The 19,071-nt window shown below is 37.9% G+C and overlaps 1 protein-coding gene across 1 annotated transcript in view; it reads left to right on the top strand.

Moving 5' to 3' along the window:
- Positions 1–14,793: 14,793 nt before the first annotated feature.
- The window catches only part of SMURF2 (SMAD specific E3 ubiquitin protein ligase 2), a 39,798-nt gene continuing 35,520 nt past the window's right edge, over positions 14,794–19,071 (top strand). The window contains exon 1 of the mRNA XM_010002695.1: positions 14,794–14,959. Coding sequence (XP_010000997.1) covers positions 14,947–14,959 — 13 coding nt within the window. The 5' untranslated portion in view covers positions 14,794–14,946. The remainder of the gene's footprint in view (positions 14,960–19,071) is intronic.

Here is a 19,071-nt window from a genome sequence, read left to right as displayed (position 1 = left end):
ATGGCTTTGGTATTGTCACTGTAAACTGGTTCAATGCATCCTTTCTATAATTAATTCATTTTAAGTTGTTTCAAATTTTCAAAGCATGTGCAGACTATGTAATTTGCAGGTCACAGTGAAAATATGTACCCAGATTCTACCGTTTGTGCAAAAATGAACGTGTGGTCCCATCTTGCTGCAAACATTAGAATGACAATGCTATAGTAAAGCTTCCCAACCTGCAGCACTGCTTTCTAGGATGCACACATCCCTCTGCTCCATCCTGTGCTGGCAGATGGGATGGGCAGATGAATATGTGCAAGTTTAAACCTCTTCCTCTCATCCCCCTTTTTAACTGAGTGTAGAGGGGGACTGCTGTGGGTGGGGGTGTGTGAGTGGTGGCTGAAGCCAGGCAGGTGCCTGCAGAACAGGCTCTTTGTGGGCTGGGAGGTGTTAAATGGAGTCATAACTGTCATGATGCTTATTTTTAATAAACCTGACTAATTGATTTGGAGTGTATCTATAGATGTGTACATCAATTCAATTACAAGTAAGTCTTCAATTCAACTCTTAGCAGAACATTTTCACCTTATATTGTCCTAAAGTGATTGATTTACCTTGTATATAAATACTAATTTTCAGATTAAAAGCTCTCACTACTTTTCCTGATGGATTTATTAAAATACTGGTTTATATCTCTATATAGAAGACTACGCAGGGCTAAATGAGCAGTAGCATTGTGCCTAGGTGTAATAATATCAAGATATTCTTCTTTTTGTTTAGCAGTAAAATAAGTACTTCTGTCTTAATTTATAAAATATTGTATCAGATGTGATTTAAGAAACTTTATGAAGGTGGAGCTGGTGTAGGCAGCCTCAAGTGGAGGCAAAAGGGGTCATTTGTAATTGTGAAACAGGACAGAGTGGGGCAAAAGTGTTCCAGAGCTGACTGGAGGAGCTGAGCTGACACAGGGACGTGGAGGGGCTGTGGGCACACCAGGTTGTGTCAGGGGAAGCAGGGAACAGATGTGGTTCCTGTACCTGGGCTACAAAATAGAGAAATCTCTTGCTTTCATTCTGCTGATTACAATCTTGCTCTTAGCCAAGTAGCAATGATTGCATTTTCAGTGTGAAAAAATGAAGATTCTGAGTGTTTCTCTTCCTCATACTAGTATTATTAGGTACATTTTAAGAGTCACAGAAGATGTGTTGTTAAGTACTCCATTTACAGGGACATGAAGGACCTGGTCCTCCTGTAAGCTGGAAAGCTCTTGCTCAGCATTACTCATGAAATTAAAAAAGACTGGCTGCCTTAAGTCTGGGTTCACAGCACATGACACATTAATTGATCAAAATTTCAGGAAGGGTATAATGCACATTAAAGTGGATTTTTTTCTGGGACTCTTACTTAGAGGATTCTAGTAAAAAGTTCATAAATGTTTTGTTCTGCTACTACAGGAGCTTCTTGGTAATTGAAGCCTGTGAACAACTGTAAAAAATTCTAAGCACCAGCTTTCATAATTTCAAGTAGGTCATATACGTGGCATTTCTAACTAGCAATTTCTGATGTTTGGTAAAGCACAAGGTGTTGGTGAATAGAATCTTGAGCTGTATATATCACACATATAATAAACTGTTGGTCAAGAATGGATGTGTGGAATAGGAAAAAATTGCTGTTGATCTCTTGAGCTAATTACTGCTGCTGCATAGGGGAAATAGTTTGTTCTTACAGAAGCAAATGCTATCTGTAAGTTCAAGATGCCATGCAGTATTTCAGATTTGCCCTAAATAGGTGGATATGTGCTTTTTGTCAAAAGGTTAAAGAGTTTAAATCTTTATTGTAATTCAAGGGTGGTGGGGATTTATCCTGAAGTTGTTCTGCATTGCTACGTTGTATTGCTTTTATAAAAATCGTTCACATTTGGGATTCCTACTTAAGAACTGAGACAAAGGATGATTTAAAATGTTGTTGGTGTCTACTTTCTTCTGGGACAGGAAAAGATAAGGCCTTTAAGGAAAAAGTGACTTTTAGTAATTTTCAGTGGTACTTGCATCATGCCTGGCTAGTCATAAAATAAAATACTTATGTAGTCCTCTCTCCCTTCCTTAAGCGGTTCTTGCAGTTCATAATGCTCTCCTGATACCTGTCTTACAAGAAGTTGGTAAAAGGATCCTGAAATTTCTGTAGTCCTATCTACAAGGATAGACAATAAAGTCTCTGGTTCCCTTCCCTAACTGCCTGGGGAGGTACTAGATATTTACATTTATCTGTATCTCACTTGCTTCTGTGGCCAAGAGATTATGAAGAAATTTCTGTTCATTTGTGAAATCTGAATGTGGCATTGTGAATATGTGCCTCAGATTTCCTCATTACAATATCTATCATTTTTCCTGAAAGTTCCTTTCCTCTGGTGAATTGTTCATCCTGTAGAATTAAGTCGGCAATTTCCTGTGTATCAGCATCATGTAACTTAATCTGTGCTGGGTTATACTTTGGGCCCATTCAAAAGCTTTACATTGTTTTGAGTTTATTGAAATTTAGAAACTTTACATTTGAACAGCTTGAGGTCCAAGACTGGAGATGTTCTTCACCCACCCTATGCCACTGTGATGGAGTAGCAGTAAATGAAAAGAAAACTCATCCCTGTTCAGCCTGACCTGTTTGAAATTTACATTCCCACTTGAGCAGTGTGGTGAGTAGGAGCACTGGTTCCTGCAGTTGCTTCTACCTCATGTAATTTGAGCACAATTTTGAATCATTTTGTCTGCCTGAATCTCTTTGCTTTATATTTGCTGTCAGTGGAATTTATAACTATAGTTGTAATTTATAACTATAGTTGTAATACCAAGCTAGAGCTTGTAACACCAACTATAGTTGGCACTTCCCATTATAAGACTGTCTCCTCAGTTGCTGTTAAGCTGCCTTCTAACACTGACGTTTTTCATACTGGGTAGCTAAATCGGGCTGGAATTATTTTGGGAAGATTGTGTTAAAATTCAGCCAGCTTCAAGGAGGAGATTAAAATTATGTTGCACATCTTTTAAAATCCCTTTGTTCTTGTGAATCCTTTATTCTTGGGCAGGAATGCTATCAAAGAGAGACACGGGAATAGGCAGATGTCTCTGATCAGCCGAGTAAGTGGTGGTGCATGGTTTAACAGATGGCTGGGACAGGAGTTGATCTCATCCTGTTAGTGCTAACTCTGTGGTGTGCTCCTGGTGTGAAGAGAGACATCAACTAGAGTGCTGAGGGTTCAAAAGTTGGATGAGGGTGGAGAAGAAGGGAGTGACCTGGAACAAGGAACAGTCTGGGACAAATAGGCGGGTAATGGAGTCTGATTTTGGCAGGAATCTTTTGGTGACCAGACTCTGGTGTTGTGGCAATGAACATGACACAGGGTCACAGGGGCAGCCTGGATTCTAGTGTTTCCAAACTTTCTGACACTTGGCTTTGTACCTGAGGAAAGCTGTCGCTGCATGTGCTGTTATTGTTAGTGATTTGGGTTTATTGCTTGAAAGAATTTGTCATCTATAGCAGAGGTGCTTTATAACAACTTAAGATGTGTAACAAATGCAAAGAATGTCAGTGGTTACAGCTGAATAGTGGATAGAAATTTAAAAACAAACAGGAAAAAACACCCACCCCCAACACCAAGTTTTTTCCCATCTGTTCTTTTGTGCCACATGTTCATCACCTTGATCCTATACAGAAGAAGCAGGGAATTACAGGCTGGCTTCAAAGTGGCCATGATTCATAACATATTTCTAAGGAAAGCTTGCAGATAAGATCAGGATTGCTCCTTAAGTGTAGAAGAAAAAGAACTGTTGCGCCTTTAGCAAGCTTGAGAAGTGGTCTGGTTTTGTTTTGTTCAGTTGGTTTTTTAATCCTTCATTCTAATAAATTATGGTGTATTAGTTACTTCATTAATGCTAGTATTTTCTTGTTTTAAAAGTGTCAGAAGACTTTCTATTACTGATAGATTTCTGTAGTTTTTAATGTTTCCTTGGCTAATTTTTAGGCCATCTATTCATGAAGATTTTGGAGTTACACTTAATATTTTTTCAGATAAGTGCTATCTGCTGTTGGTGAGCTCGTTGTATGAAAGATTTCACTCTTTTTAGTTAGTACAAACATGTTAAACATCAAAGGGACAGAGAAAGCTATGGCAGTGTTCAGTTGTGTACTCTGATGGACCTTGCATTGTATGTAAAGATTTCTCTGTAGAAGGGGGAGTCCTCTAATTCTACACAGTTTGTCACCACTGGATCTGTACAGGAGCAGCTGACTGTGTTAACAGGTTGATAGAATATATACAATGCTTGGTTTATAGTGAGTTGCCTGTGCTGTGAAAACCCTTTATCTTCACTCTCTTTATATTAAACACACAGTAACAAGAGTTTAAACAATGAAGAAACAAACTGGGAGTTACGTGTAGTGGGCAGGTGTATCTCCAGCAAAATGAAGACATCATGTTCTATTGGAAGTTTCTTCTAGAAGCCTGTTCAGAAAATGCCTAAATATAGACAGAGTGGGGAGAAGTTTTGAGTGCTATCAGATGTATGATTTTTTTTTTTTAGTCTACTAAAAATAAATTAACTGATACCATGTGAAACTGCAAGGTTTCATTTTAAATAAACTTACACTTATTGTCTAACCATGAAAAAAGTGAGCTTTTAAAGCTGTTTTCATATTTGTACAGCATTCCTTGTTGATGCTTAACAGGGCTTCTTTTTTTCTCCTCTAGTGTTTAATTGATGCAGGGCTGAAACAACATCTGCTCCTATGAAGACATGTTTTCCAAAAATCTGCACATTTTCACACCTTCTTGGGCTTTGGGCAATTATAAAGCTATTAAATACTTGATTTTTTTTCAGCTGATGCCCCTTTTCATGATTTAAGGCCTGTGAAAGCCCCAACTACTTCCCAGGGGCTTGTTTAGGAGTCCATGTGATGTTACTGTCTTGACCTTTCTAGAGCTGGAGTACTGTTTCTATTTCAGATACATGACATGCATCACCTTTGTGCTGAAATAAATACCTGGTTTATCATCAATAGTGAGTTGTGAGAGTTTGAGAGGTGAGGTGTGCCTTTGTTGTTTCAAAACTACTAACTTAAAAAGCTAAAGAATATAGTTTCCATGAGATCCAGTGTTAACAGTATTTTATGGAATTACCTTTTTCTAACAAGATTTTTCATTATTTGCACTCACGTGTTAAATTTTTTTAAGCTCATGCTTTCTTTATTGTATTTGGCTGTGTTTTTAACTTTGTCATTGAAATATTTACAATATAGTTATTTTTGTTATAGTGAACCATTTTATTGTTTTGGAAGTGAATGAATCATATATTCTGGGTTATTTTTTCCTGGCAAATATTTTTCTGTAATGATTACTCAGGGCTAGCTTAAATTGTACAGATGAATAATACATGAAATACAGTATCTGAGTCATGATTTCAAATGTTACAATGAAAAAACTTGTGGGGAAAAAAAAAAGGTCTTTTTCCTTTTATTTGTGGGGAACAATGGCTTTACAGGGGACTAGACTGGCTATGTAGCTGTGGCAGGGCAATGAAATAATGTTGCTTCTCAAGCTGTTATTCTAACTGCATTCTAACTTGCTACAACTTTTCTCACTCATACCATGTGTTAACAATGCTGTTTGTGCCCTTTCATGCAGTCCTTCCTGCATCTATATTCTAGAAACAGTCAGTGCTACCTACAGCATGGATGATCTGCAACTCTGTCCTCTATGGAGTTTGTGCTGTTGATTTATTTATTTTACAATTATTTTATTTTTCCTGTCTGAAGACAAAGTATCAGCCTGTTTTGAATGCTGTATGGTTATTGAAATGAAGAAAGATGCTAGCAGGGATCCTCTGCTGGTCCACAAATAGGCAAGTACAGGTCCAGTTAATTTGGGCAGCAAACGCAGCAGGGGATGACCACAGAGTGGTCTGGAACCTGCTCCCAGTAAATGTGCCTTTGTGTTGAGTCATGGTTTCTGGATAGCTTTCCAAGTCAATCCCAGGTGGAAGTGTCCAGGTGTGCTTTCTGCACTGGCAGGAATTAACAAAGCCAGATTTGAATGCTAGAGATGACTAAGCATTTCCACAGCCCCCTGAAAATGGCAGAGGCATGTAAATACTCCATGTTTTTTGTTAGCAGAATGAACATGTTCTCATATTTTTGTTGATAATACTGAGTTTTAAAATACTTAGAAGAGTAAAAGTATCCTGTATAACTGATTAATGGAATCTAGAATGTACAGACTTAGGTTCTGCTAGATTTTGTTTAGGAGTAAAAATGTCCTGAGTTTGGTTTTTTTCACGTTTCCCAGATTCTCTATATGTAGGTTAAAAAAAAATAAAAAAGGAAAAAAAACCCCACATATTTTCTCTGTTTCCCCTACTCTTTTCAGCTGCTGTCCAGACAAATATTTATAAACAGAAAGTATTGTAATTTCTTTTGCGTGTACCAAGCCCTGGGGAAAATGAGGAAATGTTTTAGTGTGTGTGAGGCGTTTAATACTTTGTTTTGCTCTGATTTATCTTTCAGAGAACTGTGGAGGCCTGCCTAAAAAACTAGAATACACTCCCTGTGAGCTTGTATTACCTTTGTTTAAAATAGTCAAACCTCTACTGTTGAAACTCAGGAATTTGTGGACAGAATGACTAGAACAGCAAATATGACTTAAAAAATTATGGTTATTGGATAAACTGGTATGAGCCCAGCTGCTGTGGATAAATTGATTTTGCTGTTGCTTTAAATCTATTATGTGTTGGTATTTTGGCAGAGTAAGAAAAACAAGGATATTAGAAAGTAATTTACTGCCCTGGGATTAGTAAAGTGTATTCTGTTTCTATGACTGGGGCAGAACAGGATGGTTTAGATGTGTCTGATAAACAGGACGAGGTCTAGTCTGACAGCTGGCAACAATAGCTTTTGCTCAAAGTCAGGTGTACTAAATTAGCAAATCTATTACAAGGATACAGGAGAAATCTCTCAGACGACAGCCTTCTAGGCAGAAGTGTTGCCAAATGGGAAATGATTCATCGTCTCTGAATGGGATGAGCACTGAGCAGCAGCAGTGCAAACCTCAGGCTGCTTTGGCTCATAAACCACCAAATATGCGATTAACACTTTATCTTCTCCAATCCTGTGTTTTTTATTGTCTCCTGGACAGCAATCTATATATAGGATCAAAATCTAGGAGACTCACTTGTTTGTTCTGATTTATGTTTCCTGAGTTTAAATGTGTTTAGGTGCTTTTTTGACTTTCAGCTAAATCGCAAAATGCTTGCATGCATCCTAAAAGCACTTCCATCTTGTGACCCTTTGGCAATATCACCTTTTACTGGATACTGTTATGTTTGGAATGCAAGGATGACATGAATGATGCTGGCAGAACTTGGTGAACTGACTTAGCATAGTTTATTTACTTGTATTTGGTGAAAATACCTGATTATCTGGAGGTGTAGTTTAATCTAGCATGCCAGTTCCAAGGTGGTCACTGCATTTTGATTTTTAGGATTTTAAAAACTTGGAAGTGTTTTGCATTGGCAATGCTATTTGTAGTCTACAGTGCACAAACATGAAATATATTTGTTAATTCTTAAATTTAGTTCATAATCAATGCAGAACAGCAGTTTACAAAGCTAGCTGAAGGAAGGTAAAGGGGGAAGAGGCTTGTGTCCTCTTTGTTCCTGCATTGTTCATGTAGCTGATCAGAGTTTTAGCATGTCTCTGGTCTTCTTTTAATATAAATTGTTGTTCTGGCTCTAAGATCGGTAAATGATGGAGCAACTAAAGGAATTAGGTCATTGGAAGGTGTTTTGTAGTAAATAACTAAGATGTCAGAAGACAGTAGTGAGAGGAAAAAATATTTTGCTTGGCAAGTTAATATATATTTATATATCTGTATTGCACTCAGCAGCTGAGCTATCCAAGGAGCAGTGTCCCTAGGAAATTAATTGAAAGATTTATCTGGAAAACTGGGTCTGCTCTTACCTAGCATGTGCAACTGTATAATAAGGGATAGAAATCTGGAAGAATGATATTTAGAATATTCCTTTGTGAGTGGAACTGCTAGAGGCTGAGGGTTTCTACAGTGAAAGGCACCAGAGTGAATGTGTCCCTCAAAGTCCCCTTCATGTCCACTCAGACTTTCTGAAGTTCCCCACTAGTGTTTGAGATCAGTGGAAATACTTGCCTGCTCTTTAGATTTGAAAACCTTTTGTGGATGACTAGGAATAAAATGTCCTCTAACCTTTTGGAAATACCTTCCTGGATTTTTTTAAATTTTTTTATTCATCTGATGCACTGCTAGGAGTGTTGATTTGTGGTGTTATACTTTCTATATTAAGGTTAATCAGCTTTATGCTCCTCTGTCTCGCCTGCTTCCCGTTATCTTTCTTAGCCTTCACTCTACTGCTTATTATTTTCTACCATGTGCTCCTCATTCTCAAAAAAATTGTCTTTTCACCACTTGAACATTGCATCTTCCTAAAACATTTCTGAATTTGCAGTTTAAATTGCATGGGAAGCTTTTTTTGGGGAAAATTCTTTATTTCCCCTTACTGGTGAGCTATTTCATCTGAACCTCCTGAGGTCCTTTTTCTTTAAAATCCCTTTTATATTATTTCTGAAAAAAGTATATGAATTATAATTATTTGCCTAATTAACTTACGCAGCTCGTGTAAAAACAAAGACAAGAAGAAAGAGAGTTCATTATAAGATGCTTTCCTTTTTTTTGAAATAAATAGGCTTGCTTATCTCTTTAACAGCAGCAGCTTCTTAAACTGTTTGGATTTGTTCTGTAGAACACATGTTTACACAGAGAAACTAAACTGAAGCTGTTCATATTAAGGGACTGCAATAATTCAACTAGATCAGTTTGCAAACTGAATGATTATCTCCTGAGGTTTGTTTCATGGTTCTCTGATGGGTGGGAACTGTATGAATGATGGTGGTGTCTTCGTTTTCTGTATGTACTTTACTAAGTAGTTGGTGTTTTTCTCACATGTTACTGCATTAGTGCAGGTAGAGACAGAATTATGGAATCAGAGGCATAAGCTTAGTAGCCAGGTAAAGGTGTACATAGAGTCTGCACATCTTCCTACTGGCCCTGTTGGTTTTTTTTCAGCAGAAGCCAAACTGTCAAGTTCTGGAGTTGAAAGCACGCCACTAAAAACAAGTTTTCCCCGAAGTTACATGTAGGGACATTGCCCTTGAATATTTCAACTACACTACAGGAGAAGGAGCCAGGATCTATATATTGTCAAGGAGGCAGATCAGAACCCATGCCTCAAGTGGATATTGATGGTCCTGCAGGAGGATGTAAAGAGGAGTTTAGATTAAGATGGATGCTTAATTAATATTTTATTTACTAGCAATGGTATTGAAATAATCCTCATGAACTCTTTGTTTTGTTCATTTCGGAATTCTTAAAAAAAACTATTTTAGGTTGTATATTGGAAATGCTAGAATTTACTTCCTCCCATTAAAGTTGTCCCTGTAGCGTCATGTTTTAGGAATTGTTTCTTAAAATGCAGCTGAAAATCCCTTTGTAAGTGTTGATAAAATTAACTTCTATGGCATTTTGCTGATGAGTGTCATGTGAATTACTCATGAAGAGTAAATGATGTGCATGCTTTTGGTGTCTTCCTTTTTGTAATGTTTTTGGTGGTGGTTCTTTTCCTTCCCAGCAAAGCCCCAGCAGTAGCAGAGTTTCCCCAGGATCCTCTGTCTGTAGCAGAGACAGAATTTTGAGACTTCCTGTTTAAATCAAGTATGTGACTGTGTCCTGGCTTAGATGGCAGCGGGTCCTGCAGTCTGGAAAGCTGCTGCTTATCTACAATTCCTGATACTCAGGAGTCTGGGCAAGTTGCAGGTGCCTCTTGTCTGAAGCTCTTTTTAAAATTCAGGGCATTTTTGTCTGGTTGGTAATTAGATCATGAATTTCTTTTGTTGTTGCCTCTACTATAGATCATTCAGAGGGTGGAGAGTTCTACTGCAGTGAAACAAATCCGAGGGCTCTGCTTCTTGTTAGCATGTTTTTCCCCCAGCACTTTTTCAGAGGTGCATGAAATAGATCAGACAGAACAGAGCTATAATTTGTTTCTTGTGTTAGCTTTTTTTTCCCTCCCTCCTGCCCCTGTTCTATCAAAACAAGCTGAGAAATACATGTTTAAATTTCTATGTTACCTTTTTTATTTACCCATCCTCGGAGGAAGAATCGTGTGCTTTGCAGGCTGATAATTTTAGACTGATCACCTCTGTTTAAACTGAGTCTTGGTTAAAAAATAGCTTCTGGAATTTCAAACAAGTCTTTAAGGATTGAGGTAAGATTTTAGCACAGTGATTCTTAAGAGTTTCAGATAAGATTACCCCTTTTCTTTGCCTGAGCTCTTAAATACTGTTTTATTTCTATATTTCTAGGATATTTGAGGTAATGTTTATAGGAGAGTTTCCTTCACTCACACTTGCATAAAATAACCACCTCTGCAAGTTTGCGATTAGTTAACCTTGGTAATGTTTAAATCAAGTTTGTTTTAATGGGAATTTTTTTTAATAGTACAGGAAGGTAGAATAAGGAATTGACAGGGTCATACAGCAAATATAATAGCAAAGCTGGTGAGTTCATTTATTGTTGATGGATTTCTGTTTTCCACCCTGGATTTTTTTTACTGAAACTCAACTGTATACTTATTAAAATGTGAAAAGTAGAAGATATTAATTTTCAGACTAATATCAAAGTTATCATTGACTGCTAACTTTTTTTTAAGCATTCTGATAGCTGTTAATGTAAATCTGTATTGCTCTTCTCCCCCTCTACCCGCAGCTGACCAGCATAGTAGTCAGTCTTTGTAAGTGGTGTGTTTATGATTTCATGGTACAATAGTGGTTTTTCAGATGTTGAAAAATGGACGAGATGTTAGGGCTAGGCCATTTTGGAGTTGGGTGGAGAAATTAAGTGGAATTTCTGGTGCATGAAAGTTATGCATTAGAAACATCCTGGCTGGTCTGAGAGGCTCCATCTCCACTAAACCAGGAAATGCAAGTATTCGCAATAGCCTTTGTTTCCTTAAAGTTTCCCACGTGTTACTTCTGCTTCTTTTTCACTGTTTGATGCTGTGACTGAAGCCCTATCTTACACTGAGCCCTGATGGGAATGTTTAATACAGCAAGTAAATAATAATAAATAATAATAATAATAAAAAGGCAAAACTGCAACAACTTAAGGTTTTGCATCTGCATGCTCAGTTTTGCCGGTTGAAACGTGAATCTCTCTGTAAAAGAGGTTTGTAAGCCATTATGGTGAGATTTGAAATGGATTGTTACCTTCTTTGCTGAAGTGGCAGCATGATTTCTTTCCTTTACCTCTTGACAGGCATATCAAATAAAGTGGACGTGTGAATAGGGCTGGTGACATGTGTGGCAGCAAGCCCATCGCTGAATGCATCTAGGAAATGTGAATGCGTTAGCTGCTTGAAGAAGGAATTCAATGGGGGTGGGTTGTGTTTTGTTTTGCTTTTGGCTTGGAGTGGAATAAGGGAGGAGAAGTGGAAAAGGAAGCCTATTGTTTACAGTAAAACAATACTGTGAAGTAGACATCATGATGTTAAAACAGGAGTCTAAACATGGCAAATCTAGGCAGACTCCATCTGGCCTTGCCCACAAGTCACTCTGATGTCCCCAGCACAGACTGCTGGAGTCTTGAGACGCTGTTGTGTCATCCCCCCCTTAACAGGAATTTAAAACAGCCTTGAAGAGTCTGTCCCAGAACTTTATTATTGCATGAGATAAATGATTTATTGGCTTTAACTGTTTATATTCGGTGTTTCTGTGCATGTTCATTAAAGTTACTTGTATGATAAATGCGTGAGAAATTAATTTTGAATTTTAATCTCCATGAGTTGTATTACGTGCAGGTGTTATGGGTCTAGGATTCTAAAACCAGTTAAAGCACAACACTGTAAGCAGCATTTAATGGACTGAAAGAAGAAATTCACTGTTGGAAAGAAGAGTTTACTGTTACTATATTTGTTTCTGGCATATTTTGCAGTGATTTAAAGTATATTGTGTTATTTGGACATTTTTCACTTCTGGATAATCCATATTGCTCTTTGGTGTTTGAATGCAGGTTATTGTGGGTTTTGTTTGTTTAGTCCCAGAGGAATAATTCCAATTTGTTGAGACACAGATTTCTAGCTGACAATGCTTATAAGCAGGTGCATGTGATCCTTCAAAATGGGTTTCATTTTACATGCTGTATATTAAGGATTTAGCATCTGGCTTGTGTCAAGGTTGAACTCACAGAAGTATGTTTATAGGACGATTTAGAATTTTAACAATTATTAAAGGAAAAGATTGCTAAAAGTGCTTTTTTAGTACTAAGGGAACCTAATAGGTATTTTGAAAGTGTTTGGGTATCAGCCTAGAAAGAATGCTTTTATATGCCACTTAGAAGTAGTGTTGGATATTTTTATTTCGACCTGACAGGTTAGTATTTAATAGTACTTAAATAGTTCATTAGTCCTTCTGAATTGTTCCAGTGTATATTCCAAGTAAGACAGTTAGAATTAGAACATTATTCTAAATTTACATTAGATCCTGTTTAGGTTTATAATTCTGAAAGAGAATTGGAAATTGGTTTCCTACCAGTATGAACTGTAAGTGTATGTGGGAAGAGTATATGGGCAGATAGCTGTGCCTGTTGAAGTTACCATCCCTTGCAAGTTGTCCTGGCTCCCCAAGGGTTCATGTTATGCGTTTCCTAATTCACATCAGGGAAGCATCTCTGGATAAAACAGCTAGGGATGGTGGTGTGAGGTTACCTGGCTGCTCTGGCAGGCAGGGCTCACCCTGTGCTTTCCTGCTGCAGAACCAGGGGTCTAGCAGATGATGGAGAGTGTCTGCATTTAATCTGATCCAGCAGAGCATGTCTGAAATCATTATCAGTTTGTCCATTGTCCTTGGGTGAACTGGGCTTCTCTGAGCATGTCATATGGCACCTTCATGAGCAGTGACCCTTTGAGCTCACTTGTCTTCAGAGGATGATGCTGAGAGTTTTAATTTGGGTAGCACTGAATTTCAGGTAAAGTCTTGTGGAAAATGATTAAACTTTTATTTTAAGAAGCGCATGTCAGCGTCTGTGTTTGTATGTGTTTTGTACTAGCACTAGAGATTGTTAGGATATTCTAACTTACTAGTGCGTCGTGAGACTCGGAGAAGCTGTCAATAAAGAAATTGGAGCAGCCTGAAAGCACTTGTGTGTATACTTGCAAGAGAAATGCTTTTTTCAATGTTTTAATTATGTGCTTCTGAGTGTGCTTTGGGAAATAGAAAATAAAACTCCATGTGAATGTATAAGGTTGTGTCTCTGAAATCCTGAAGTGAGTTAGGTTGTTATTTTGGTATCCTGATGGCCAAGATCTGCTTTTTTAAAAAATTAAATGTCTAGAACTGTAAAGCAGAGGGAAAAACTAGAAGTCTGCATTAAAATGAAAATATGTGGGTCGTATTTCTTTTTCTTTAGAGCTGAAAAATGCACTGGTGTGTTGAGCACTTCTTCAGCGCAAGTACAGGTTGCCCTGGGAACCTGCCTGCTTGGCCACCATGTGCCTCTGCTGCTTCCCTCACATGAGAGCCACGGGTGGTGTGACTGCAGGGCAAGTCAGCACAGCTCTTGGGGCCAGTGGCAAACTAATCCATCTTCCCAGAAAGTTAATTTTCTGTTAAGCCAGTTCAGCTTCCTGATCTACCTTGCATCCCTATGATTGCTAGACCTGATTTGAGAGAGGAACAGCTGCAGCTCTCTTTATTGTTAGGTGCAACTTGAAACCCTCCAACTTCTGTTGGTCAGTGATCTTGGTTAGAATAATGGTCAGCTGCTGCATTCCTACTCATTTCATGTTTCAGTACCTTCTTCACTCCCCTGTGCACCTGTAAAACATTTCTTTATTAGGTTTACCTATCGTTGTGTCCCTTCTTGACCATAATCAATCGCAATCTTCTGAATTGCATTAATTTCATTAACTCAAAGTAAATTCTTAGTTTATGATCATGCTATGTCACTTAGTTTATCTGCAGATAAAAGGGAAATGAAAATTGCAAGGAAATTAAAACAAAAAATTCTCAGTGATATTAATTGTAAAATCAAATTTAATGTCAGTAGTTGGGATGAACAGTTTTATTTCAGAACTAATTGAAGAAGTTATTACCCTAACAGCTGTATTTGCAGATCTTTATGGTAATGTTTGCAGTTCTTTGTTCAATGAGTAGTTGAAGCCATCCTGTTTTATATCTTCCCATGTGGGAATTCAGGCTGGTCCAAGGAGGGAATGCAAGCAGGAAAGTCTAAGGTTCTCAGTAGCGTGCCAACAATGGAAGAGAACAGTAGGAACTTGTTAGAAATGTTTAAAGTATTGAGCTGTCCTGCTGGAACCTTTGCACATTGTGCTGATTGCCCGTCATTTTCCTAAAAATCAATAAATGAATGAATTTACAAAGAGTTTTATACAACGTGGAGAAAACTGCATCGTGTCAGTCAGAGGCTCAAGCCCCAAGTGATTTCTGGATCCCAGGGGCAGCCATTGGAAGGCGAGAAGGGGTGGTGTGGGTGTTGGTTTGTCTCCCTCCCTCTCCCTCCCCCAAGCAGGCTCATTCCAATCAGCAGTGTAATTGGAATGCAACCACAGTCTGGAGGAGGAAGGGGAATTTTTGGCAAGGAGAGAGAGAGCAGTTGGGAGCTTTATTCAGATTAAAGCATAGACGACCATTCATTATCAGTACAACACACATTAGCAACAGCATAGCATTGTGTTTCTACAGCTGGGACTTATTTTAGTGGATGTATTGCACTGCGTATTACATGCAAACAACTGGGATCTGATCACAAAAAGCCATGCTAATGGCTTTCATTAAAAGATGGTGTTTCTGTAGAGGGAAGAAAGACTTGTCTTCAAAATGAACTGTTGTGGTAAAAATTGACAGGCAGCCTGTCCTCCTGGCTGTCCCGGGTGTTACATATGTTCTGGAACAAATGCTTTTTTCTGGGAGAAGAACCCTTGGGGAAAGAAAAAAAACCCAACAGCAATTATAATGTTAAAACTGTTGGTTGGATTCAGAAGGCTGAACTAGTTTTTCTGTGGTGATGACACATGAAAAGCCAGAAGATTAGTAAACATAATCTTAGTTTTGGACCCAGTCCTTCCCCCTGAAAACTCGGGGCTGTCTGTGGACACGGTTGCTCACAGGTGCCTCACATGAGGTGGAGGGTGTTATCTTATTAAATCACCTACTGAATTTTAAATGTATTGGTTATGTGTTTCCTTCTGCTTCAGCTGATGTGCTTGCTTCTATGGACGTTTATTATTGCTTTTTAATTTCTTACCTGTCTTCCTGCATCTTTCACTGATAGTATTAATCTCTTCCCAATATACACATTTTAAAATTATTTACTTAAGAAAGATAATTTGGTTTTAGAATCTCTGTATTAAAAATTATTTCTTTTGTGATCATCTCCAGCTGTGGTCCCGAGATACTAGTACCTGATGTTACTGGGTACAAACACATTTAAACTTTGTAGTTTTTTATAAATTAAGAGATACGTTATAACAGGTAGATGAGAGTGTGCAAACAGCCAGCCAACCTAACACTGCAACATCCCCGTGCAAGGATGTGGTGAACAAATTGACTATAAACAGTTTGCTCTGGGTTGGAAATACCCAAACATATGATGGGGGTTGAAAACAAGATCAATGTCCTTAAATGTCCCAGTTCTTTAAGTTCAGATAACATTTTCTTTCTTGATATTGCCTTCCTCAACACTCATTCTAGATCTGTAATCCTGCCACTGAAAGTGAATTGAATCATTGAAGACTCTTACCTCCTATCTAACATGTGGTGATTTGGTGAAATCTCATAGATCTTTATCACTTGTTTTCATTGCAGTCTCCAGAAAAAGAGAAAAATATCTTCCTATAAAATTCACATTTTCAATAATCATAGTTCCTTTCAATTTTTTGTGGGTTCAACTAGTTATCTCACCCCCCTCTGCAACTGCATGTAAATTCTAATAGCTAACACATAAATTAGAAAACAGGAGGATATTAAATGTTTTCTATTTACTTGCAATAGTTAAATTATTTTTCAGTAAACCAATCTTTGTCAGCCACTGGCGTAATAAATCAGAAAAAGGAAACTGTCAAATGTGATTCATTTAATTCCTATTGTTTAGTATTTGAGAACTATGCATAGCAAAGCAGTCATGGAAGAAGACTAGGTAGCTCTTTTCATGTTTCTGTGAACTGACCCAAGTAGCATATGTTAGAGTGAGATCCTAAGGCATGATAAAAAGATACTTAATGAACATACAGTATGTAAAACTGATGTGCGTGCTTGTCTTGGCGCGCATACATTGTTCCTTCGTATTGGAATATTAATGTTCTCTTTCCTGTAGACTACCCAGGAAGTCTGTAAGAAATACAAAACATAACTATCCACTGACTCACTGATACTTCGTAATAAATACTTTATCTACATGTGTGCACTAGAAGCCCTTAATGTCTTGATGATGCACTTACAGTGCAATGCTCCCCCCTTTTTTTTCCAAACTAATGCCAGTATATACAGGCAATAGTTTCTAATTTCTGCAAACCTTCACTGCAAGTTTAAATAGCTTTTTGTTGTTGTTAAAAATAACTTAAAGAAAATGTTTTTAAACAAACACAAATACCAAATAACCTTCGTTGTTGGCCTTGTGCCTCTAGAGGATCCACTAGTGGTTCAACTGCACAGATCTGATAACGTGACTTTGGGTCCAGAACCATCAGCATTTTAGCTTGGCTTTGTCATGAAAAATAAATCTTCCTATGGCTCTTTCTGTTTTTTGCATCTTTGCCTCAAAGTTGACATGGAAGTCTCAAAGATAATTAAGTCCCACAAGTTTTATGAGAATCATAGCCTGGATAAAGAGGAGACCCCAGCAGTGACCTGAAATGCGAGTAAAAAGCTGCAAGTAGAGATCCTGTGTCACAGGAGACCACTGGGGAGTCTGTGTGGGAGAGTGTCTAAGTGCCCTTCTGCTGGGAAAAGCCTCAGCTATGGCTTTCGGTCAACCATAAAACATAAATCCGTAGGAAACCAAACTTCCTTAGTTTTTATTCTCAGGGAACTATTAATCAGTTGGTTATCAGAATATTCAAAGTAGGTTTTAATACAGTGTTGAAACTGTTAGAAAAGTGGAGCATAAGCTCTGGTGGTGGCAAAAAGCTTTGTCCAAAAAAAGTCCTGAGACAGACTGGAGCTCTGTGCAGATGTTTCACTTAGAACTGAGCTGATGCTCTTGGGATTTGGGCTTTTTCACCTAGAAATACCTGGCACAGAGAGTGTTGCTAATGGAAGTTTCTCAACATCTCTCCCTGTTTTGTTAACCTGACAAAGCCAGAGTGGGTTGACATCTGACTTGCCTCGAATGTGGTTACTAGAGAGGGAAATGTTGAGCCAAAAATACTAAGGTTGTTCACTCATGGCTAATTGCTGGGGAAATGGTTATTAGTTTGTAAGTTGTGTGTGTGCCCAAGCTTACAAAAATAAGACTTTGGTTGAACTGCACTGACAGGCTTGCTTAATATTTTGAAAAGAGGTGTTTATAATTAGTTAACTTTGCAATTTCTCTCTCAGGAGATAAGTCAAACCTCTTATTTTGGACATTATACAATTTTAGGAGCATATATGGCTCAATATGCTACAGAATTTTTTACTCAACTGTTGGATTTAAATCCTTCAACTTGATGCTTCCTATTTCTTGGAATGGGTGAAATTATGCAAGTAATTGTATCTTTCTGAGATTTTTTTTAAAGTGGCCATCTCTATAAGCATCTATTTTACTTGAAGGTGTGGACCAGTCATTGAAAGATGGCTGGTGAGCAGTAACCTCTTTCAGCTCTTGAACAACTCAGGCTAAGGGTATTCTTGGTGTAATAAAATCTTAAGGAACTGCAGAAGCATTTTTAAAGTTTGTCTTATTATCTGTTTCTTTAAATGCCTTCTAAGCTTTTATCAATTGTGTGGGTAGAGCAGACTTTTAAATTGCTGGGCACATGGAACTCTTTAGTAATTGTGGATTTTTGTTACACCATCCTAAGGACTTTATTGGAGTGTTTTGTGGAGCAGACAATGATGTGACAGTCTGTTTCCTGTACATGCTTGAGCAGCAGGTACCAGAAATACCTAAAACATTTGGCTCTCTATTAGTATTTTACTGCTGTTGGCTGTTTACAGTGGGATTATTGGGTGAAAATCCCTTAAATAGAGCTCTGCTTTAGGATTGCTATTATGACTTTGAATGGAGAGAAGCAATTTTTTAATCTTTTGAAGAAGAGCAACTAGTAACAACCCAGAACCAGGCAATTTTATTTTATTATTTTTTTCACATTAACAGTATTGTTATTAGCACCCCCTTGCATCAAATTCACTTTCCTGGAAGCTTATATCTATTAACTCACCTATCTTGTGGTGTATGTCACTGTGGAAGGGGATTGTTTTATGAATCCCTGTAGTCGTTAAAGGTGTCCCCTTCTGTTTTATGGAGGCCCAAAACTCATTAGGCTGGGGAGGGTTTTAGCTAGATTTTACAGAGGTGAATTTCTGTGGAAAGCAGTTTCACTAAAATCAGTATCTTTATGAACATAAAAATTGGGAAAACATGAATTCCATTAATTTAGAATGATACGTAACTTTGTGCTAACATGCAGAACAATTCAGAATGGTGCTTCTCTGCCCTGACGGTGGAAATCTCCATGAGAGTGCTCATGGACTAAACTCTGCTTTCTTTTATTTGGGCAGATACTGTCAAAGGAATTGGAGAACTGGTAGCCCTGCAGGATCTGTTTGACGATATTCTTTGGGGGAAAGCATGAGCAGTTTTGTTTGGTTTTACGTAGTGTCTGTGGACTGTGATTATTGGATGCACTTTTCTGTCTTTGCATTTCCTGGTAGTAATAAATATTTGTGATCTCATGGAAAAAATAGTCATATACTGGGGAGTCTTCTGCAGTATTGGCTCCAGTGAAATACCTCTGCCTCTTT

The sequence above is a fragment of the Chaetura pelagica genome, unplaced genomic scaffold (assembly GCF_000747805.2).
Source record: "Chaetura pelagica isolate M959 unplaced genomic scaffold, ChaPel_1.0 scaffold47, whole genome shotgun sequence".
NCBI lineage: Eukaryota > Metazoa > Chordata > Aves > Apodiformes > Apodidae > Chaetura > Chaetura pelagica.
The sequence above is the reverse complement of the archived record's forward strand: the minus strand, read 5'-3'. Positions and strand labels throughout refer to the sequence as shown.